The 22,339-nt window shown below is 42.0% G+C and overlaps 1 protein-coding gene across 4 annotated transcripts in view; it reads right to left on the bottom strand.

Moving 5' to 3' along the window:
- The window catches only part of EFHC2 (EF-hand domain containing 2), a 242,871-nt gene that overhangs the window by 2,478 nt on the left and 218,054 nt on the right, over positions 1–22,339 (bottom strand). For 3 of the 4 annotated variants that reach the window (XM_065915700.1, XM_065915701.1, XM_065915698.1), the window contains one exon: positions 19,467–19,572. The exons of the other annotated variant lie outside the window; for it this stretch is intronic. In XM_065915700.1, the coding sequence (XP_065771772.1) occupies positions 19,467–19,572 (106 nt within the window). The remainder of the gene's footprint in view (positions 1–19,466; positions 19,573–22,339) is intronic. 4 annotated transcript variants of the gene reach the window in all.

Genomic DNA, 22,339 nt, shown 5'->3' on the forward strand with positions numbered 1-22,339 from the left:
CTTGATGTCCAAAATCCAGGTGCTGGCAGGGCTGGTTCTTCCTGGACACTCTAAGGGAGACTGCCCCATGCACCTCTCCCAGGTTCTGGGAGTTGATGGCTATCCTCTGAGTTCCTTGGCTTGTAGATACATCACTCCATTCTCTGCCTCTATCTTATTCTCTGTGTGTCTGTGTGTGTCTCTGTCATCACATAGCCTTCTTATGACAACAATTACTGGATTTAGGGGCCACTCTAATCCAGTATGAGCTCATTTTAACTTTTAGTAGGTGTTTTAATTGTATCTGCAAAGATTCCATTTCCAAATAAGTTCACATTCTGAGGTTCTGGGTAAACATGAATTGAGTGATGTGGGGGGGGGGGCAACATTATAAAGAAAATTAAAAGCACAAAGAAGAGAAGTTTTAAACATTCTTAACTGGGAAATAATGATCATAGGGAGAAACAAAGCTCAGTTTGGGGCATTTTAACTTAAGGTACCCCTAAGACAGTGAGGTAAAGATTCTGGTAAATATCTGGAAACAGGGTTCTGTATAGCAGAGACCTAAACTCCAGAAATAACCAAAGAGGTGGAAATCACTGAAACATGGGTTATATGTAAAACTGTGATAATTAATAATCAGGATGCAGAATCAGAATCTGAAGAGCACCAAGAACTGGCATCTCTAACTGAAGCATAAAGTCTTAGTTTAAGAGATGACTGATGATGATTATAAATTTACTGGTTATTCACTATATGACAGGTATTCTTTTAAGTATTACACTGAGCTATTTAATTGCTTCAGTTTAAAAAATCAATAAACAGAAACTTCACTTAAATAGAGTCAGGAGACCAGAAGGGGAAGCCTTCATACCCTTCATTATAAGCAGAACACAAGAAAAGAAGAGCAACTCCTCTTCTTCCCTGGCAAGGACACAGCCAATGAAAAGACATGGACCCTATGTACGCTACTGCTTTTCCAATTTCCTTTTCATTTCAAGTGTTCTCCTTCCTTTGCCATGAAGGAACTTGCACATGGCTTACCATAGCTGCGGGCCCCCAAATGCACTTCTCTTGCTGTTGTTGTTTAATTGCTAAGTTGTGTCTGACTCTTTGGGACCCTATGGCAATTCTCTGATGACTGCAAATAAATTCATCTTTACTGCAGAAGTATCTGGCAATCTATTTGATTTTAAGTCAACACCTGGATTTAGAAAAGGCACCAGAGATCAAATTGCCAACATCCGATGGATCATCAAAAAAGCAAAAGAGTTCCAGAAAAACATCTACTTCTGCTTTATTGACTACACCAAAGCCGCTGACTGTGTGGATCACAACAAATAGTGGGAAATTCTTAAAGAGATGAGAACACCAGACCATATCACCTGCCTCCTGAGAAATCTGTATGCAGGTCAAGAAGCAACAGTTAGGAATGGACATGGAATAACAGACTGGTTCCAATAGGGAAAGAAGTACGTCAAGGCTGTATATCGTCACCCTGCTTATTTAACTTATATGTGGAGTACATCATGCGAAATGCTGGTCTGGAGGAAGCACAAGCTGGAATCAAGATTGCCGGGAAAAATATCAATAACCTCAGATATGCAGATGACACCACCCTTATGGCAGAAAGCTAAGAAGAACAAAAGAGCCTCTTGATGAAAGTGAAAGAGGAGAGTGCAAAAGTTGGCTTAAAACTCAACATTCAGAAAACTAAGATCATGGCATCCAGTCCCATCACTTCTTGGCAAATAGATGGGGAAACAGTGGAAACAGTGACAGACTTTACTCTGGTGGGCTTCAAAATCACTGCAGATGATGACTGCAGCCATGAAATAAAAAGACACTTACTCCTTGGAAGGAAAGTTATGACCAAGCTAGACAGCATATTAAAAAGCGGAGACATCACTTTGCCAACAAAAGTCTGTCTAGTCAAAGCTATTGTTTTCCCAGTAGTCATGTATGGATGTGAGAATTGGACTATAAAGAAAGCTGAGTGCCAATTCCAGAAAAATAAATGACCCAATCAAAAAATGGGCCAAAGAACTAAACAGACATTTCTCCAAAGAAGACATACAGATGGCTAACAAACACATGAAAAGATGCTCAACATCACTCATTATCAGAGAAATGCAAATCAAAACCACAATGAGGTACCATTACACGCCAGTCAGGATGGCTGCTATCCAAAAGTCTACAAGCAATAAATGCTGGAGAGGGTGTGGAGAAAAGTGAACCTTCTTACACTGTTGGTGGGAATGCAAACTAGTACAGCCACTATGGAAAACAGTGTGGAGATTTCTTAAAAAACTGGAAATAGAACTGACATATGACCCAGCAATACCACTTCTGGGCATACACACCAAGGAAACCAGATCTGAAAGAGACACGTGCACCCATTGGGGTTCACGCAGCACTGTTTATAATAGCCAGGACATGGAAGCAACCTAGACGCCCATCAGCAGATGAATGGATAAGGAAGCTGTGGTACATATACACCATGGAATATTACTCAGCCGTTAAAAAGAATTCATTTGAATCAGTTCTAATGAGATGGATGAAACTGTAGCCCACTATATAGAGTGAAGTAAGCCAGAAAGATAAAGATCATTACAGCATACTAATACATATATATGGAATTTAGAAAGATGGTAATGATAACCCTATATGCAAAACAGAAAAAGAGACACAGATGTACAGAACAGACTTTTGGACTCAGTGGGAGAAGGCGAGGGTGGGATGTTTCGAGAGAACAGCATGTATATTATCTGTAGTGAAACAGATCACCAGCCCAGGTGGGATGCATGAGACAAGTGCTCGGGCCTGGTGCACTGGGAAGTCCCAGAGGAATTTGGTGGAGAGGGAGGTGGGAGGGGGGATCGGGATGGGGAATATATGTAACTCCATGCCTGATTCATGTCAATGTATGACAAAACCCACTGCAATGTTGTGAAGTAATTAGCCTTCAACCAATAAAAATAAATGGAAAAAAAAAAAGAAAGCTGAGCGCTGAAGAATTGATGCTTTTGAATTGAGAGTCCCTTGGACTGCAAGGAGATCCAACCAGTCCATCCTAAAGGAAATCAGTCCTGAATATTCATTGGAAGGATCGATGCTGAAGCTGAAATGCCAATACTTTGGCCACTTGATGTGAAGAACTGACTCATTTGAAAAGACCCTGATGCTGGGAATGATTGAAGGCGGGAGGAGAAGGGGATGGCAGGATGAGATGGTTGGATGGCATCACTGACTCAATGGACATGAGTCTGAGTAAACTCTGGGAGTTTGTGACGGACAGGGAAGCTTGGCATACTGCAGTCCACGGTGTTGCAAAGAGTTGGACACAACTGAGTGACTGAACTGAACTGAACTGAACTAAGAACAGCAGAAAACCCTAAGAGGTAGGTATTATTATGATACTCATCTACAGAAAAGGAAACTGAGGCAAGAGAAGGGTTAAGTAGCTTGTCTAAAGTCAAACTGCCAGTAAGTGGAGGAGTCTGGACCATAACCCTAGTCTGAGGGCTCCAGAGCTCTGCTTATCTACTGGGCTACCCTCCAAATCCCAGGGAAGGAGCGGGCCTATTCAGAAGCAGCTGGCTCTCATCCTGCATGGCTACATTTAGTCCCATCATTTCCAACAAGAATAGTTAAGTAGAAAAAACTGTGATTCTTGAAGGATACTATACTTCTCTTTTACGAATGCCTCCTGTTGGATGCTGAAGGTTGAGCCCAGACTACCCAACCAGCTGTGTAAAGAAGGAAATGACTATTCAGATGGATGATGGCTAAACCAACTCTTAGGGTGTATTCTCTGTAATTCATACTACATGGAACTTCAAGAAATGTCTTTCTTATGCCCTAAAGTAGTAAATCACTGTGTGTCTGAATGTGCATATACAAAATGTGTGTGTATTTTATATGTGTGTACGTGTGTGTGTGTGTGTATCAGTCAGTTCAGTCGCTCAGTCATGTCTGACTCTTTGTGACCCCATGAACCACAGCACGCCAGACCTCCCTGTCCATCACCAACTCCCAGAGTCCACCCAAACCCATGTGTATCTTGCAGGATCTCCTTGCAGTCCAAGGGACTCTCAAGAGTCTTCTCAAACACCACAGTTCAAAAGCATCAATTCTTCGGCGCTCAGCCTTCTTTATAGTCCAACTCTCATATCCATACATGACCACCAGAAAACCACAGCCTTGACTAGATGGACCTTTGTTGGCAAACTAATGTCTCTGCTTTTTAATATGCTGTCTAGGTTGGTCATAATTTTCCTTCCAAGTTATGTGTATGTGTGTATATTGGGCGAATCTGTGGATATGGAGGGCTGACTGTATTTCTTAATTTTACCATGTTACAGAAGAACATTGTACAAATATGTACATTCAAAATCACTATTTCCTAATAGACTTATTTTAAACAAAAGTTTTCAATACAAAAAAGAAATGCATTATGCAACATATAACATTACAATGAAATTATCTTCTCTCATGAAAAGGTCAGTATTAGAAGATCTTCATTCTTTATTCAGCAGCAAAATTTTTGAATTGTTTGGTTTAAGTTTTGTTTGATTTTTGAGCAAGAAATCATGATTTAAATCCTAACAACAAGAGAAAAAGAAAGAGAAGAACTTATATTGGAATAATGACAACTGAAGAGTTTGGAGATGAGAAATTTATTAGCAACAAGCCAAACCTGGGTAAATGAAACTCAAGGAAAATGCCCTGAGATTTGAAGTTAAGGACAATTTAAGATGAAAAAATAATGTATGGGAGCAAAATCTTCCACCCCAAAATGTGCCTCTCTGGCATGAGGATTATTTTTAATTGATAGTTTTTAAGAAACAAAAGACTCAGGAAGACCTTTTACCTCCCCCTTAACTGCCTAAAAGAATTTAGATAAAGGGTTTGTTACAAGAGAGCAGATGTAAGGTAAGGTAGACAGGGAGGAACTGAGCAAAATCTGCTTGTTCAAATTTCTTTCTGTGTTCCATTGTTTCTGCATGGCCCAGCAAAGATTTCTTTATCAAACATTTGCTCTTTTCATCTTCTGGGGAATTGCTTTCCGTCCCTTTCCTTTTGCAGTCCCAGGTCCCTAACCCCTTCTCCTCAGTCCTTTAGTCAAGAATGATATCTAAGCCTCATTTTACCTGTCCTTGGAATCTCTCACGTTTATATGGATTCCCCATATATAAGCAATTGGTTTTTTTGCTCCTGTTAATCCAACTTAACCTCATTTTAACTATTCAACCAGGCAAAAGAACCTAGAAGGGTGGGAAGAAATGGTTTTCCACCCCCAACAACAATAGTCCATTTCTTTTAATTCTGACCACTTTAAATCCTGTGGCTTACACAATGCTTTCCTGACGGCTCCAGCTCCGCTATGCTCTTTCTCTAAAATCAATAGCACTTCCCTCAAGTTTATTTCCCTTTGTCACTTTTCTCCAGGTTCTAGATGGAAATGACATTTTCTGCCTAAATATCTGAGTTTGTACTGCCTGAGGAACCTAATATTTATACATTGGCAATATGATCTGGTGATTTATAGTAAGAAATGTATATTTGGTTTCATCCCTATTTCTGGCACAGAGCTCTTAAAACTCTTCAGTTCAGTTCATTTCAATCACTCAGTCATGTCCAACTCTTTGTGACCCCATGGATTGCAGCATGTCAGGCCTCCCTGTCTATCACCAACTCCCGGAGCTTATTCAAACTCATGTCCACCAAGTCAGTGATGCCATCCAACCATCTCATCCTGCCATCCCCTTCTCCTCCCGCCTTCAATCACTCCCAGCATCAGTGTCTTTTTAAATGAGTCAGTTCTTCACATTAAGTGGCCAAAGTATTGGCATTTCAGCTTCAGCATCGGTCCTTCCAATGAATATTCAGGACTGATTTCCTTTAGGATGGACTGGTTGGATCTCCTTGCAGTCCAAGGGACTCTCAAGAGTCTTCTCCAACACAGTTCAAAAGCATCAATTCTTCAGCGCTCAGCTTTCTTTATAGTCCAAATCTCACATCCATACATGACTACTGGAAAAAAGATAGCTTTGACTAGATGGACTTTTGTTGGCAAAGTAATGTCTCTGCTTTTTAATATGCTGTCTAGCTTGGTCATAACTTTCCTTCCAAGGAGTAAGTGTCTTTTTATTTCATGGCTGCAGTCACCATCTGCAGTGATTTTGAAGCCCCGCAAAATAAAGTCTGTCACTGTTTCCACTGTTTCCCCATCTATGGCTCCACCCCAGGAGCCATGAAGTGATGGGACTGGATGCCATGATCTTAGTTTTCTGAATGTTGAGTTTTAAGCCAACTTTTGCACTCTCCTCTTTCACTTTCATCAAGAGGCTCTTTAGTTCTTCTTATAAGGGTGGTGTCATCTGCATATCTGAGGTTATTGATATTTTTCCCAGCAATCTTGATTGCAGCTTGTGCTTCATCCAGCCCAGTGTTTCTCATGATGTACTCTACATATAAGTTAAATAAGCAGGGTGACAATATACAGCCTTGATGAACTCCTTTGCCAATTTGGAACCAGTCTGTTGTTCCATGTCCATTCCTAACTGTTGCTTCTTGACCTGCATACAGATTTCTCAGGAGGCAGGTGATGTGGTCCAGTATTCCTATCTCTTTAAGAATTTTCCACAGTTTGTTGTGATCCATACAATCAAAGGCTTTGGCATAGTCAATAAAGCAGAAGTAGATGTTTTTCTGGAACTCTTTTGCTTTCTGATGATCCAGCAGATGTTGGCAATTTGATCTCTGGTTCCTCTGCCTTTTCTAAATCCAGCTTGAACATCTGGAAGTTCACGGTTCATGTACTATTGAAGCCTGGCTTGGAGGATTTTGAGCATTACTTTGCAAGTGTGTGAGATGAGTGCAACTGTGCGGTAGTTTGAACATTCTTTGGCATTGCCTTTCTTTGGGACTAGAATGAAAACTGACCTTTGCCAGTCCTGCAGCCACTGCTGAGTTTTCCAAATTTGCTGGTATATTGAGTGCAGCACTTTAACAGCATCATCTTTTAGGATTCGAAATAGCTCAACTGGAATTCCGTCACCTCCACTAGCTTAAAACTCTTAGAATGTCCTAAGTGATGACAGTGATAGGGTCTCTTTTCTTATGTTAATGTGACATTTTGGAAAAGCACCTTAATGATGGGGGCTGGTTGCCAAAGGAGCCAACCACATGATTGGAGGGTTGGAACTTTCAGTGCCCCACCTCCACTCCCCACCCCATACCTCCAGGGCATGGGCAAGGGGCTGAAGAGTGACTTCATTCACCAACAGCCAACGATTTAGTCAATCATGCCTTTTAAATGAAACGTCCATAAAACCCCAAAGGTATAGGGTTTGGAGAGTTTCCACGCTGGTGAACATGTGGAGGTGTGGGGAGAGCAGTTGAGCCCAGAGTGGGAATGGAAACTCTGCACCCTTGCCTTACACTGTGCTTCACGCCTTTCTCCTCCATCTGCCTGTTCCTGACTTATGATGTTTAGCTACTTCAGTCGTGTCCAACTGTTTGAGACCCTATGGACTGTAGCCCACCAGGCTCCTCTGTCCACGGGATTTCCCAGGCAAGAACACTGGAGTGGGTTGCCATTTACTTCTCCAGGGGATCTTCCCAACCCAGGGATTGAACCCGAGTCTCCTGCATGGCAGGCATATTCTTTAGCACTGAGCTACCCGGGAAGCCATTCCTGACTTATATCCTTTCATAATAAACAGGTTATCTAGTAAGTAAGTTTTTTCTGAGTTATGTGAGCAGCTCAAGCAAATTACTCAAACCCAAGGAAGAGGACAATGACTCAAGTATGGCTCAGATGGTAAAGCATCTGTCTATAATGCGGGAGGCCCGGGTTCGATCCCTGGGTTGGGAAGATCCCCTGGAGAAAGAAATGGCAACCCACTCCAGTATTCTTGCCTGGGAAATCCCGTGGAAGGAGAAGCCTGGTAGGCTATGTCCATGGAATCGCAAAGAGTCAGACACAACTGAGCAACTTCACTTAAGGAGGAAGACATGGGAACCTCCAATCCACAGCCCTTTGGTCAGAAGCACAGGTGACAACTTGGACTTGTGAATGACATCGGAAGGAGAAGAGTTAGTTCTGTGGGACTGAGCCCTTAGCCTGTGGGATCTGATACTATCTCCAGGTAGACAGTATTAGAATTGAGCTGACCTATAGGAGACTCAGCTGGTGCTGAGAACTGCTTGGTATGGGGGAAAACACACATTGGCATTGGTACCAGAATTGCAACTAACCCCCAATTTCAGACAGATGTTCACAGTACTAGTTTAAATGGACTAACAGTAATCAAGTTGGGCTACAAAGGATGAAGGAAGCAGGACATAACATTTAAGAAACTCAGGGGAATGGGGCATTAATAAAGTAGAGGGCAAAGGCATCTTCCTCATAATTTTGTCTGTAATTGGGTCCACCTAAAGGAATCACTCTGCATATAAGTTAAATAAGCAGGGTGACAAGATACAGCCTTGATGTATTCCTTTCCCGATTTGGAACCAGTCTGTTGTTCCATGTCCAGTTCTAACTGCTGCTTCTTGACTTGCATATGCAGAGTGCATCATTCGAAGTGCCACGCTGAATGAAGCAGAAGCTGGAATCAAGATTGCCTGGAGAAATATCAATAACCTCAGATATGCAGATGACACCATCCTTACGGCAGAAAGCAAAGAAGAACTAAAGAATCTCTTGATGAAAGTGAAAGAGGAGAGTGCAAAAGTTGGCTTAAAACTCAACATTCAGAAAACTAAGATCATGGCATCCAGTCCTATCACTTCACGGCAAATAGACGGGGAAACAGTGGAAACAGTGACAGACTTTATTTTGGGGGGCTCCAAAATCACTGCAGATGGTGACTGCAGCCATGAAATTAAAAGACGCTTGCTCCTTGGAAGAAAAGCTATGACCAACCTAGACAGTATATTAAAAAGCAAAGACATTACTTTGCCAACAAAAGTCTGTCTAGTCAAAGCTATGGTTTTTCCAGTAGTCATGTATGGATGTTAGAGTTGGACTATAAAGAAAGCTGAGCACTGAAGAATTGATGCTTTTGAACTGTGGTGTTGGAGAAGACTTCTGAGAGTCCCTTGGACAGCAAAGAGATCCAACCAGTCAGTTGTAAAGGAAATCAGTCTTGAATATTCATTGAAAGGACTAATGCTCAAGCTAAAGCTCCAATACTTTGGCCACTTGATTGGAAGAACTGACTCATTGGAAAAGACCTTGATGCTGGGAAAGACTGAAGGCAAGAGGAGATGGTGATGACAGAGGATGAGACGGTTGGATGGCATCACCGACTCTAGGGACGTGAGTTTGAGTAAGCTCTGGGAGTTCGTGATGGACAGGGAAACCTGGTATACTGCAGTCCATGGGGTCACAAAGAGTTGGACACTACTGAGCAACTGAACTGAACTGAAAGGAATCACGTGGCCAATCTCTTTTAAAGAGGCCTTTGGTAACATGGTAACCCACTCCAGTACTCTTGCTTAGAAAATTCCATGGACGGAGGAGCCTGGTAGGTTATACAGTCCATGGGGTCGCAAAGAGTCAGACATGACTGAGCGACTTCATTTTCTTTCACTTGGTAACATGAGAAATCCCCTCGCTACCATTGCCTAATTGTTCTAATAAATCTGCAAATGTTCCAATCGTTACATAATATTTATGACTGGGCAGTGAGTTAAAAATATTCTTTGTCCTCCCTGACCTTCTATTCATCCCACGCTACAAAATTTGTAGAAAACTTCAGATTATATTGTTTCCCAGCACCACACACAAGTTTTAAGTGGAAATAATTGCATGGCGATTTTACAACAGGACAGTTCATCCACAGCAGTCAATCCCTCCTATTCTGGATGAGGATAAGCCTGCTTGTGTTTCTGTAAAGCAGCCTGCCTAAAGGTGCAGGATCAGAATCTTAAATACCTGTATGTATCAGATGTTCTGCCATTACCCCTCCTGATCCTCTCCCCCTTTCCACTCTGGTGCACACCAACCTAACCTCCAACCACCAGCGCCTGTGTTCCTCTGCCCGAGAGCTCCCCTTTGGCCTCTGGGGCCCGCTTTGGCTGTCCCTGTGACATGCCACAGGGGCTTCCCAGGTGGCGCTAGTAGTAAAGAACCCTCTTGTCAATGCCAGAGACACAAGAGATGTGGGTTTGATCCCTGGGTTGGGAAGATCCCCTGGAGGGAGGGTACAGCAACCCACTCTAGTATTCTTGCCTAAAGAATCCCATGGACAGAGGAGCCTGGCGGGCTACAGTCCATGGGGTCACAAAGAGTTGGACAAGATTGCAGCGACTTTGTACACACATGTGATGTGTCACAAGTGCCTGCAAATTCATTATTTCCCCCCACTTCAGCAGCAGCTGTCAAACGATGACTGAGAGGAGTTGATGGAGGGGATAACTCTGATGTACATATCAGGTTATTGGATCCCTGTGTTTCCCATAGACATTAAGTCCCAGTCATTCCCATTTTTACTGGCTTGATAATATGCCTTGTATTTCTGCTCTTCCATTTCTCACTTTCCTGCTCCCTTGCTAGCATTTCCTTCACTTTGTCCAAAAAACTATTTGCACGCAAATCTGTTGTCTCTGAGTCAGCTTCCAGAGGAAGTCAAACAAAGATAGTATGCAATTTTGCATTTATCAAAATTAATAGAATGTATATAAAAGTCCCGGTACAGTTTGGAGCAAAGCAACTTCTTGACAAACTGTGGATGGATCCAGAGTCTCCAGTGTGACTGCCAGATAATTCTAGAGACAGTACCCAAATCTCAAAGCAAAATTCAGTGTAATCTGGAGCGTAAACAGTATGTGCCACATAGCATTTTCTGGAAGAAGGAAGAACTATGAGATGCAGAGTGAAATTCAACAGTAATACAAAATCACGACTCTAAAATGGCTGGAAATCGTTGTCTGCAAGAGGGCCCCATGACATCTTTCAATCTGGCTGTCACTGGAGCTACTTAAGATGTCAGAGAAGTTGGCAATAAATTACTTGCTCATCAATGGTGAAAAAAAAAGGTAGCTGTCAATCTGTAAAACCACATATCCTTGAAATGGGAAGCAAAGATGGCACTGGATAGAAACCCAGTAAACAGCAGCTGCCCAGTGAGAACAGCAAAGCTGTGTGTGAGCTCATAGGCCCTGGATTTATTTGCTTTGACATTTTTAAAAGGAAATTTAATTGGATTATGTCTCCTTCTAGCTTAAAATTTTCTACTGTAGTACTGGCCACCAGATGCATGTGGGGAAAAGATCGAGAGCCAATTAAATTCCACGCTTCACTGAAACAAGGTTATTTTTATTCCTCCCAAATGTAAGGCTGCTAGAGTCATGTTAGTGATTTCACTCTATTACTCCCCCTTCGCTCAATCAAAAAAAAAGGATGTTTTTTTATCTATGAATTTGTAGAAAAATCCAGTGCTGTATGGAACTGAAATTGCTGCTTTCTTGGATTTTCTTTCTTCTATTAGGTTGTCATGACCTCAGAAATAATCAAATTAAGTTGACAGAAATCATAAAAACAATTAAATTTCAGTAAATTAAATTGAAATTAATTTGAGGAAGAAATTTTGCAAATACTTGCTAAGATAATCGAGAGCATTCTAATGACATAAGGAAAATCTCATATATAAAACCAGGAGACCTGTTTATGTTTCTATCCATTTCTGTCTTTACTATAATGCCAATATTTCACAACTGCATTTCTTTGCCCTATACCAAGCTCCAGTAGAGTTGTCAACTGTGTGAATGTAGCTAAAAGTTATTACTTTTAAACAAGAAAACCTTTCCTTGAAATTGCATTACAGGGCAAGTAAAGTTTTCAAGGAGACATGAATTTTTTCAGTTTTACTGATAAGCTTATTTATACAATTCAAGTAGACATCACCAAACCTTTTAAATGACAGTGGATTCTGGCAGTATTGTTCCCTACTAGGTCATTGCTTTGTGTTACATAATCAGTATGTGTTTACCAGTTATTTTTTAAATCTAATGAGAATGACTGAAAGTGTTAGCTGCTCAGTCATGTCCAACTCTTTGCGACCCCATGGACTGTACCCACCAGGCTCTTCTCTTCTATCCATGGGGATTCTCTGGGCAAGAATACTAGAGTGGGTATCTGTTCCCTTCTCCAGGGGATCTTCTTGACCCAGGGATTGAACCTGGGTCTCCTGCATTGCAGGCGGATTCTTTACCAACTGCAACACCAGGGAAGATCAATGAGAATGGTTAATAATCTTTTATTTCAACTGTAAATTCAACCGGAAATATCAGACATAACTTTGCTAAAAGAGTTGGCACTAGCCCTTGACTATATAATCTAGACCTTTAGGAATGCCTTTGAGTCTTAGCTTCCTATCTATAAATTGGTAATGATACTTATTGCCACAATATGGTTGGGAAAATAAAATGCCACAGGGTATTCCACCCTCTAAATACCAAAAGATCTTTAAGAAGTGGGGTGTTCAAAGATAGATAGCAAGGTGTACCCTTACTGTTCCCTATTCTACAATACCAAGGCTATATATCATCCTGTCGTGACAAGAGAAAACTTCAGAGCCAATTGCTAATGTTTCTGCAGTGCCAGTGCTCATAAAAAGAAGCCACATCCAATTTTTCTCAGAAATGTCCAAAGGTAAGATGCCAGTCACACAGTGTGAATTATAAAGTTTATATGAGATCCAATTTAGCGTTATTTTTTAAAATGTGACTTCTGAGATTAACCAGGCAGGCTCTAAACAGTGGGACCTCTTTTGCCAGTTTTACAGCTACCATCTGTGAGCAAGCACAATAGAATGGAATTGGGGTCTCTAGGCCGTGACAGCTCCAGGCAACATGCTGAGACCATAGATAGTCACACAATAGAGTGAGAATTAAATTACCTCCAAAGGCTGAGGTGGGGGCCAGGCAGGGGCTGGCCAAGGCAGCTCCTGAGAATCCAGGCTACAGGCCACAGTCAGCAGCCCTGGTGGGTGACAATAAGTTTCCACCCATCCACACAGGGAAAGTTCTCACCAAATCAAAGCTGGGTTAGCTACGACCACAGTCCTCTCTGAGAATTCTGCTTTTTTGTGGTTGGTCCCCAGTTCTATCAGCTGATGCTATGTGAGGATCACATTCGGGTGAGTCCTATTGAAATCAGAGGGACCAGTCCTGACATCCAGCAGACCAAGCTTCAGGAGCTGTTAGTGTAGACTTGGCCTTAAACATTGGCTGTGACGCTTGCTCACCAGAGCATAAGTCTTTACTCTGGTAACAGACTATGCTGGCTCTTTCTCCATTTGTCCCCCAAGGCCATTTTTTGCCCTTCACACCAAGCTCTCTGCCCTGGGAGGCTGACCTTTGTAGATTGCACCACTTCTTGAGTGTCCTCGTTTTCTACCTTCTGGGTGGGTCCAAGCAATGAGAAGCAGCGAGAGACAGGGGTATGGATGCCACTTCCTCTCTCTCTGCTCTCCCTACCTGCTGCCACTGCTCCAGCACTTCTACTGGGCTCCAATAAGACCAGTCCCTCCCTGCTTCTCCAGACCTAGGTAGGGTAAAGGCTTCCCACTCCAGCTAGGCCCTGAGCACTTCACTGCCCGAATTGGTTCCCTTAACCCTACACACTCCTCTGTCAATAGCCCCTGTATTAAATCCATACTCCGACTCCTTTATGAGAGCTGTGAGTCTCGAGCTAGAACCTCAGTGGTATAGGGACTCAGCCTGCTCTTTCCCCTGGCCAGGGCTGAAGGTTTTAGTTCAAGCCTGCTGACGGGCCCCCTCTGGTTGTTCAACAGTCCTAACCCCAGGATTCCCCAGCACTGTGCTTCCTGTTCTGGGGAGCCTCCCTGCTAGAGCTCCCTGATGTGCTGCCCTTCCAATCCCTAGTCTTGTGTAGCAGACCACTCCCCTACTTAGCTTCTGGTTGGCTAAAGCTCATGGTCCTGTTCCTCTTTTTCTGGTCCCTCGCTGCTCCCATTCACTGCAGTTAATCAAGCCTGGGAAGGTGTCCCAAATCCCCACCCCTACCATCCACCGTATCCATTCATGCTGATGCAAACAGAACTGGTGCTGAATCTAGTACTGGGACCTGCCTAGCTTTCATCAGCTTCACAGTCTCTTTTCATTTTCCAGTAAGATCCCCATCCAGGGAAGACACCCTGTTAAGTGGACAATGATCAGCCCAAGAGCATAGTAACCCACCCAGGTTCTGAATGGTGGCTGGTGCCAGTAACTTCTAGAGAGGTGTTTACGATACCCCTGGAACTTCAGCCAGAGCTGACTTGTCCAGCTCATACACTGGGGGAAGCATGCAGCTGCCCTACTGCTGGCCTCCACCAGGGCCACGCTTCCACACAGGAGCTCAGCCTGCCATTCAGTGTTCTCAACAGAACTTTAATCTGTCGCGTCACAATCAAGGCTGGGTCACTTTTACAACCTGGGGGATCTTGTCCTAAAGTCCTAAAGTCCCACATTCAGTGTTTTGGCTACAGCAGACTCTCTAAGTATTGGCAATCCCCAAAGCTCTATGTGAGAGGTTTTCTTTGCCTGAGTGGTCCAACTCCTCGAGCATAACTACTTCCTCTTCCATAACCATGGCATCTTCTAGCATGTCACTTCCCTGCCACGGGTGAAAGCTCAGAGAGTAATAGAGGAGCAGGTGCATAGAGAAGGCTGTGCCATAGGCCAGGCCCCCAGTTTATACCAAGAACAATCAAGAGTGGTTGGCTGCCACGACATGATCCATCTAGAATGCTCTTGAGTAAGGACTTGGTGGTCCTGCCTCTAGAAGACCCTTTAGGGATTGCTTCAGCTACAGAGATGTCTTGACTGCAAAGAGCCATGCTACCCTTTCTAACTCATTTCTAACTCAATTTCTGACTCATTGGAAAAGGCCCTGATGCTGGGAAAGATTGAAGGCAGGAGGAGAAGGGGATGACAGAGGATGAGATGGTTGGATGGCATCACTGACTCGATGGACATGAGTTTGAGCAAGCTCTGGGAGTTGGTGATAGACAGGGAAGCCTGGTGTGCTGCAGTCCATGGGGTCGCAAAGAGTTGGACACGACTGAGTGACTGAACTTTACTTACCCTTTCTAAACCAACACACAGGGATAAAGCCCAGGTCATTTTGGCCTAACTAACTCAGGATGGCTCTGAGAAGCCATTCTAGCTCCAGAGTTCCCTGTGGACCAGCAAAGGCTGCCTTTGGATCTGCATCAAAGCTCAATTCTCCCTCTATCCACTCCTATGTCCCCCTCTCCCTCCCATAGGTATTGATACCAAGGACATTTCCAAATAAACATCCTTTACATTAAACTCCATCTGCTTCCTGGAGAAGACAACCTGTGACATAGCTCTGACCCATTGTGTCTCAGGGCATTATTAGATATTAACACTTATGTACACTTGTATGGTTCAGGAGATACTACACTTTTTATGGCTCATTCTGCTGTCTGAACTATGCAATATTATGGTCAACCCAGTCACAGGACATCTTTTCATATAGATTACAGACTCACTGGTAACATTCCCAGGTTATCTAATATCCTCTTTAATGAAATGATAACAAGCTTAGGAGTACCAGAGTGCTTCAGACTCTGCAGTTTAGTTAAATTCTCACTAAAGGTTAAATTGGTCAGGTGTCATTTTATATCTATGTTCTTCCTTTTATTTCTACACTGGCTGAAAAAGAATGGCCCCTTCCAAATGTTTCCTGAAGACTGAACTGTTTCCAGGCTTGGTCCTGGGGGATGATAAGAGACCCTAAGAGTAAAGTTCTTCTCACCATAAATAAGTTAACAACTGGAAGAGTCTACTTACTGCTGAAGCACAGGTTCTTTCTGATGCTACATGCCTGTTCTGTAGCTGTTCTAACTCTTACCTTTAAGGATAGAATCACTGATCTTAGCTTTAGAACTTGACAGCTCAGGGCCCAGCCCCCTGACTTCAGGACTTAAGACATCGCCATTTTACAAACAATAGTAACAGCCACCACGAAAGCCGTTACTGTGGGGTAGGTATTGTGCTAACTGTCTCATGTATACTGACATAAGCACTACTTTTACCTCCATTTTTGAGATGGGAAAACTTGAAAGGTTGACTCACTTAAATGAAGTGACCCAGTTAGTCAATCATAGAGCTAAGGATTTGAGTTCAGCTTCCTATGATTCCAGACCTTCTGTTCCACATGATCTCTCTAAAGAACCTGAGGCCCACTGCTCAATAACTATCCCAGCAGACAGAGTAGGTAAAAGATGAAATGGGGGAGGGGTGGCTAAAGAGAAAGTAGATTTTTGGCTTTTCCACACTGTGACCCTCCTTCCAATGTAGGTGGTAATCCTTTTGCAGGTCCTTCAATCAATTTAATGGGTAATGGACTATATTCAAAAGAAAGAAAGAAGGTGGGGAGAAAGAAAGGAAATAGGGAGGAAAGAAAAGAAAGATCATACATCATTGCATGTAGTTAGAATAATATTGTTTCAAGAAACGTTTGTTCCATTGTATATGTGCATGCTGGGTTGCTATGGAAAAATGACTTTCTTACTGTAGGTTGTAGTACCAAAAGGTAATTAAATTTCATTCAAACTCAACAGTCATCAGGAAAATAAAAATTAAAGCAATAAGATACCACATATTTTCAGAGGCAAAAATGTAAAAATAACATGAATGTCTAGTGATAGAGAAATGGATAAATAAATTATTCCATATAGTATTAAAGAATGGCTTAGGTCTACACATATTAAACTAGAGAAATGTCCCATGGTGTACAATTAAGAAAAACACACAGCAGATAAAATGCACATGGTACAATTATACTTCTGTGCATTAAAATGATGAAACCCCAACGCATAGGCAAACATTTGGGTGATGGATTGGGTGGAATAGAAAAGGAGAGAAGGAGAAAGTAAGGAGAAAAACAAACAAAGGTAGTTGCTAACTAGCCAAAATAAGCATGTGTATCACTCAGGATCACAAAAGAAATAGAGGATATATCCAGATTGTGCAAATTTAGAAAAGCTTAATAAAATGACTATTTACAAAGTTGTGGGAAGTGTTCAGGAAAACCAACAAGGGATCCTCCAGACCCTCAAGGAGCTGTTACCACGACCTGAGGCTCAAGGGGCACGTGAGGGTGGTTGCAGCTACATGGAGAGAAACTCTAGACAGGTACTGTGGACCTTGGAGGAGGAGGCAGTCAGGGAGGGAGATGACTTTTTTCTCCTCCCACCCTCCACTCTCCTGCTGGTGCATCCCAATAGCTCCCCCAACTGGAGGCCAGAGGGCTAGGGGACCCACTGATGAAGCTCACAAAAATCAGAGGCCTAGGACTCAGAGTAGGGTAGACGGGGCTGGAGCAAAGTCCCAATTGGACAAATGGATGCTATCCAACACAGAATACAGTAACATTAAATGAAAAGGTAGAATATAAACTCTATCCATCATTGTTCTTTTTACATGTAAAAATTACATATTTGTGTGGCTAAGAAATTAAAAGAGACTTCCCTGGTGGCTCAGATGATAAAGAATCTGCCTGCAATGCAGGAGACACGGGTTCGATCCCTGGGTCAGGAAGATCCCCTGAAGGAGGAAATGGCAACCCACTCCAGTTTTCTTGTCTGGAAAATTCTATGGACAGAGGAGCCTGGCAGGCTATAGTCCATGAGGTCGCAAAGAATCAGACACAATTGGGCAGTTAACACTTAAAAGGTTACCAAATGACAGTATTAACTTGTTTTTGTGACAGTATCTTGAACTTTAGTGAATTAAATCCAGTATCTTCAATAATAATTATATTTAAATGATTTTTTTCTTTTTTTATTCTTTGTGGTAAAACAGATCTGAGTTAAAATTCTCACTCTACCATACACTGGCTGTTCTTCTAATTTCCTCAGCTCTAAAATGGGAATGATAAAAGTATCTACCCTCAGAAAGTTGCTCTGAGGATTAAATGAGCAAACATTTTGAGGTCTTAGAAGAGAGCTTGACACACAGTAAATGCTTTAAGTGTGTGCTGTTGCTATGGTGATGATGGATCATCAAAGAGTTTCTTAAGGGGTCTGCTTGCCTCCTTGTCCTCTCTCCAATCTACCCACTGCCCAACCAGAGCAAGGGCCCTTTAAAGGGTATACCTAATCATGTGACGCTCTTCCTGGACATTTGTTCATGGTCTCCAGACTTTGCAGAATGATATGCAAACCCCACCCATGAGGTTATCTCCAGCCTCATCCCTCTCCTCTCCTCCCCCTTTGTGGCTTTATCTCAGCCACACCAATTCTTCCTGGTTCTGACCAAGAATCATGCTGCCCCTTGCCCTAGAGCCTCTGTTGGGAAGACCGCTGTGTATACCATGCCACTCTTCCTATCTAACACTTGCTACTCATCATCGAAATTTCCAGTGTCACCTCCTCTAAGACTTCCTGTCGCCCTGACCCTCCTCAAGGTAGCAAAAATGACTGTCTCTAGACCTCAGGACACAGCACCAAAACTGCTGAGAGTGGATACTTAAATGTGATTTGCCTGAGAATTAAATTCATACATTAATGAGTTAAGTAACTATCCCCGAAGTCACTGAGCTAATCAAACGGCAGGGCCAGAATTCAAGCCCAGCTCTGTTTAACTCCAAAGTTCACCAGTGTTTCCCCAGCATCTGGAGGTTCTAAGGCTGCCTGACACTCCAGAAGAGCTGCATGCCTGAGGGAACTCCCCAAGGGCACTAGACCAGTTCAGGCCAGAATGAGCTGGTCAGCAGAGATGGGGAGGAATAAATGCCTCCTTTCTGAGAGTATCGACCACATGACATTTGCTTTATCAAGGGACTTTCCCAAGAAAATCAATTTCTGGAGCATGTTAAAACATAAACAAACCGCCACCCACCCACCCACTCCTTAAAGACAATTGGTCCAAAGAGATCTTAGAGAATTCAGACAATTCCACAATGTTGAGAGCATCATCTGATCACAAGAACTTTGTTTTCCCTAACCAAGCATTTTTCTACTGAATTTCTATTTCAAATTTGGCCCCACTAGGAAATATGCATTTCCATACAACATTGCTTCACCCAAGGCAAACCTGTGTTTACCACCTCAGACACACTCGGGATTCTTGACATATGCACCATTTGAGGTTTGCTCTTGTGGTTTATGATGATATTACCAGAATCCCCTGATAACAGTGTTTATATCTATTTATAACTGTAACCTATTATCCTATTTTCCATATTATTGGGTGTGACTTAGGTTAAAAAACATTCAGCTGCATAAGAAAAATCACAGTCTTATACAGCAGATGTTCGCTCAGCATGGAAAGTGAATTAGCCTTTAACACAAATACTCAGAAATACACAGTGCTCTTTCCAAAAGCACTGATGTTAATATTCTACATTGAAAAATAATTTTAAGATAAAGGATGTTAAAAACGCAAGGGAGGTACCTATGGCTGGTTTCTAAAACAGGTATTATTGCTAATTTTACCTCTTTAATGTATGATACCACTCCCAATTCAGGCACTGGATTCACTCTCCAGTTCAGGGCACAGAAAAATGACTCGTAATTTATTTGCTTTTCACTGTCTTCAAACCTAAAAATATAATTATATGATTTGAGTCAATCTGTAGAATTCAGGACCAAAATGTCAGCTTAAATCCACCATGAAAACATAATATTAAAGTGCTTCAATACTGATATTTTTCTTATTTCTTATTACTTTATATTTTGGTTTTAACCCTCCAGGGTGTAAACTCTTTGAGAGCAGAGACCTCACACATCTAATTCACCAAAGTATCCCCAGGACCTATGACCAACCTAGATAGCATATTAAAAAGCAGAGACATTACATTGCCAACAAAGGTCCATCAAGTCAAAGCTATGGTTTTCCCAGTAGTCATGTATGGATGTGAGAGTTGGACCATAAGGAAGGCTGAGTGCTGAACTGATGCTTTCAAATCGTGGTGTTGGAGAAGACTCTTGAGAGTCCCTTGGACTGAAAGGAGCTCAAACCAGTCAATCCTAAAGGAAATCAACCCTGAATATTCATTGGAAGGACTGATGCAGAAACTCCAATACTTTGGCCACCTGATGGGAAGAGCTGACTCACCGGAAAAGACCCTGATGCTGGGAAAGATTGAAGGCACGAGAAGAAGGGGGCGACAGAGGATGAGATGGTTGGATGGCATCACCGACTCAATGGACATAAGTTTGAGCAAACTCTGGGAGACGATGAAGGACAGGAAAGCTTGGCATGCTGCAGTCCATGGGGTTGCAAAGAGTCAGACATGACTGAGCAACTTAACAACAACAATAGATCCGTATATGTTATCATGAAAATATGTTAATAATATATTGCTGAGTGGAAAGGAGGATATAAAATAGAATGCAGAGTTATGATTTCACTTTAGGTTTATATTTGTACAAAACAGCATTTAAAAAGTCCAGTAACAATATACAGAAGTATTAAGAATAGCTATCTTTGGCAGAAAGATTATAATTGTTGCTTTTTCTTTAGACTTTTCTGTATCATTTGAATTCTTTTAAATTTATAATCAGGAAAACTTAAGTCCATTTTCATTTTGAAAACAAAAAAAACACAAATGATTAACCTGCATCATAAAGCTATAGGTCAAAAATAACTAATCTAGTTGACTACTATTTCCTAATTATAGACACTGTCATAAGTTTATTCTTAACCATAATAGAGTTTTGGCCATTAAGACCTCAAATTTTCAAGGCAATTGCTACAATGTCCCCAACACAAAGTACTCCTTATTGTAATACCTCAATGCTACCTATTCTGAATTTGACCATGTTCTGCCAATTTCTAAGGCTAACTATATACTGGTTATGTAACATGATTTTTGGAAGAAGAACAAAACAAAGATGGTCACTAAGGCATTGTTCCAAGCACCCTGCTCCAGGTTCCTGCCCTTCTCTCAGCACCTCTAACTCAACATGCTCCCCCCTGCCCCCAACCAGCAAGTGAGGTATGCAAGTTACTATTGCAAGGATGAACAGAGGATAATTAACTATAAGAAAACTCAGTGATAACAGAAGCAGGAAAAAAATAACTTAATCGGTCAAAAGGCTTTTTTTCCAAGCATTAAGAATAGCTCACATTTATAAACTAATAAAAATTAGCAGCAATAAATGAAATGTTACATGATGAAGTTACATAGACTCATCAACCTAAACAAAGTAGAATAAACAGAGAGATCAGAACAGGGGAAAGGGAATTCAGTCATTTCTTTGTGTACATTTTCTTTGGCCAAGGATTCTGGGAGACAGCTCCAACATGCTGCCCCTACCACTGTTTAGCCTGTGAATTCTGGCTCACTTGTCATTTGAACTCATTGAAAGGACATGATCTGTTTATGGAATAGTTTATAGCCAAAATGCAGAACCATTATGTCTTTTATTTGCCTGTTTTGGGGGAGATGAACTAAAACTCAATCAATGAAAGATGTTTTGTAAGAAGCTTTCTTTAGCATGGTACCTCAAAGAAAAGTATGCCCTAATACTCTTGAGTAGGAGCTGAGATCAGAGAATGAGATCATGGAGGGCCTTTGACTTTCATACTAAGGACAGCTAAGAGCCATTGGAGTACATTGTGCAGAACAGTTATGAGATCTCTGCTATATTTTCTGAAGATCACACTAGTTGATATATTGCAGGTACAATGTAGGGGCAAGGCCACAGTGGCAAGGATGCTTAGCAGTCTTCTGCAGTAATCTGGGCAAGAGGTAATGGCAGCTTTGATGACAGTGGTGGCAGTGGAGAGCAGTGAGGAATGGTAAAGTCTGAATATATTTTGAGTGTAGGATTCCTGAAAGATTTTATAGTGTACAGGAGAGGTGAGGGAGAGAATGAATAGGAATGAATTTAGGAAAACTCCCAGGGTTTTGCTTGAACAACTGGAGTTTGGTTTTAGATGTGTTACATTTTGATGGGAAGTGAGCAGTTGGGTATATGAGTCTGAAGTTCAGGGAATAGGTTTGAGTTAGAGATTGAAATGTGGCAGTCATTAGCATACAGAATGTATTTAAAGCCATCAGCCTGGAAGATTGAATGAGATCACCAATGAAAGAAGTTTATCTGTCTGTTCCTACAATACAGAATCTAACTGTTGCTAAATTCCCATCACATCATGACAGGAGGCACGTATTGAATCCTAGAGGTTTCAGAAGTATAATATCCCAGTGATTTGGAAACCAGTCAAAAGACTATGAAAGAAATTTAGAATCAGGTCTGACTTCACGCCTTATACACAGTCCACTAACCAGTTCTGTAGGCTCTAACACCTAAGCATACCATGAGTCTATTTTTCTCCATCTTTTCTATTCTAATAGGCCACC

Source organism: Muntiacus reevesi, chromosome X (genome assembly GCF_963930625.1).
Source record: "Muntiacus reevesi chromosome X, mMunRee1.1, whole genome shotgun sequence".
Classification (NCBI taxonomy): Eukaryota; Metazoa; Chordata; class Mammalia; order Artiodactyla; family Cervidae; genus Muntiacus; species Muntiacus reevesi.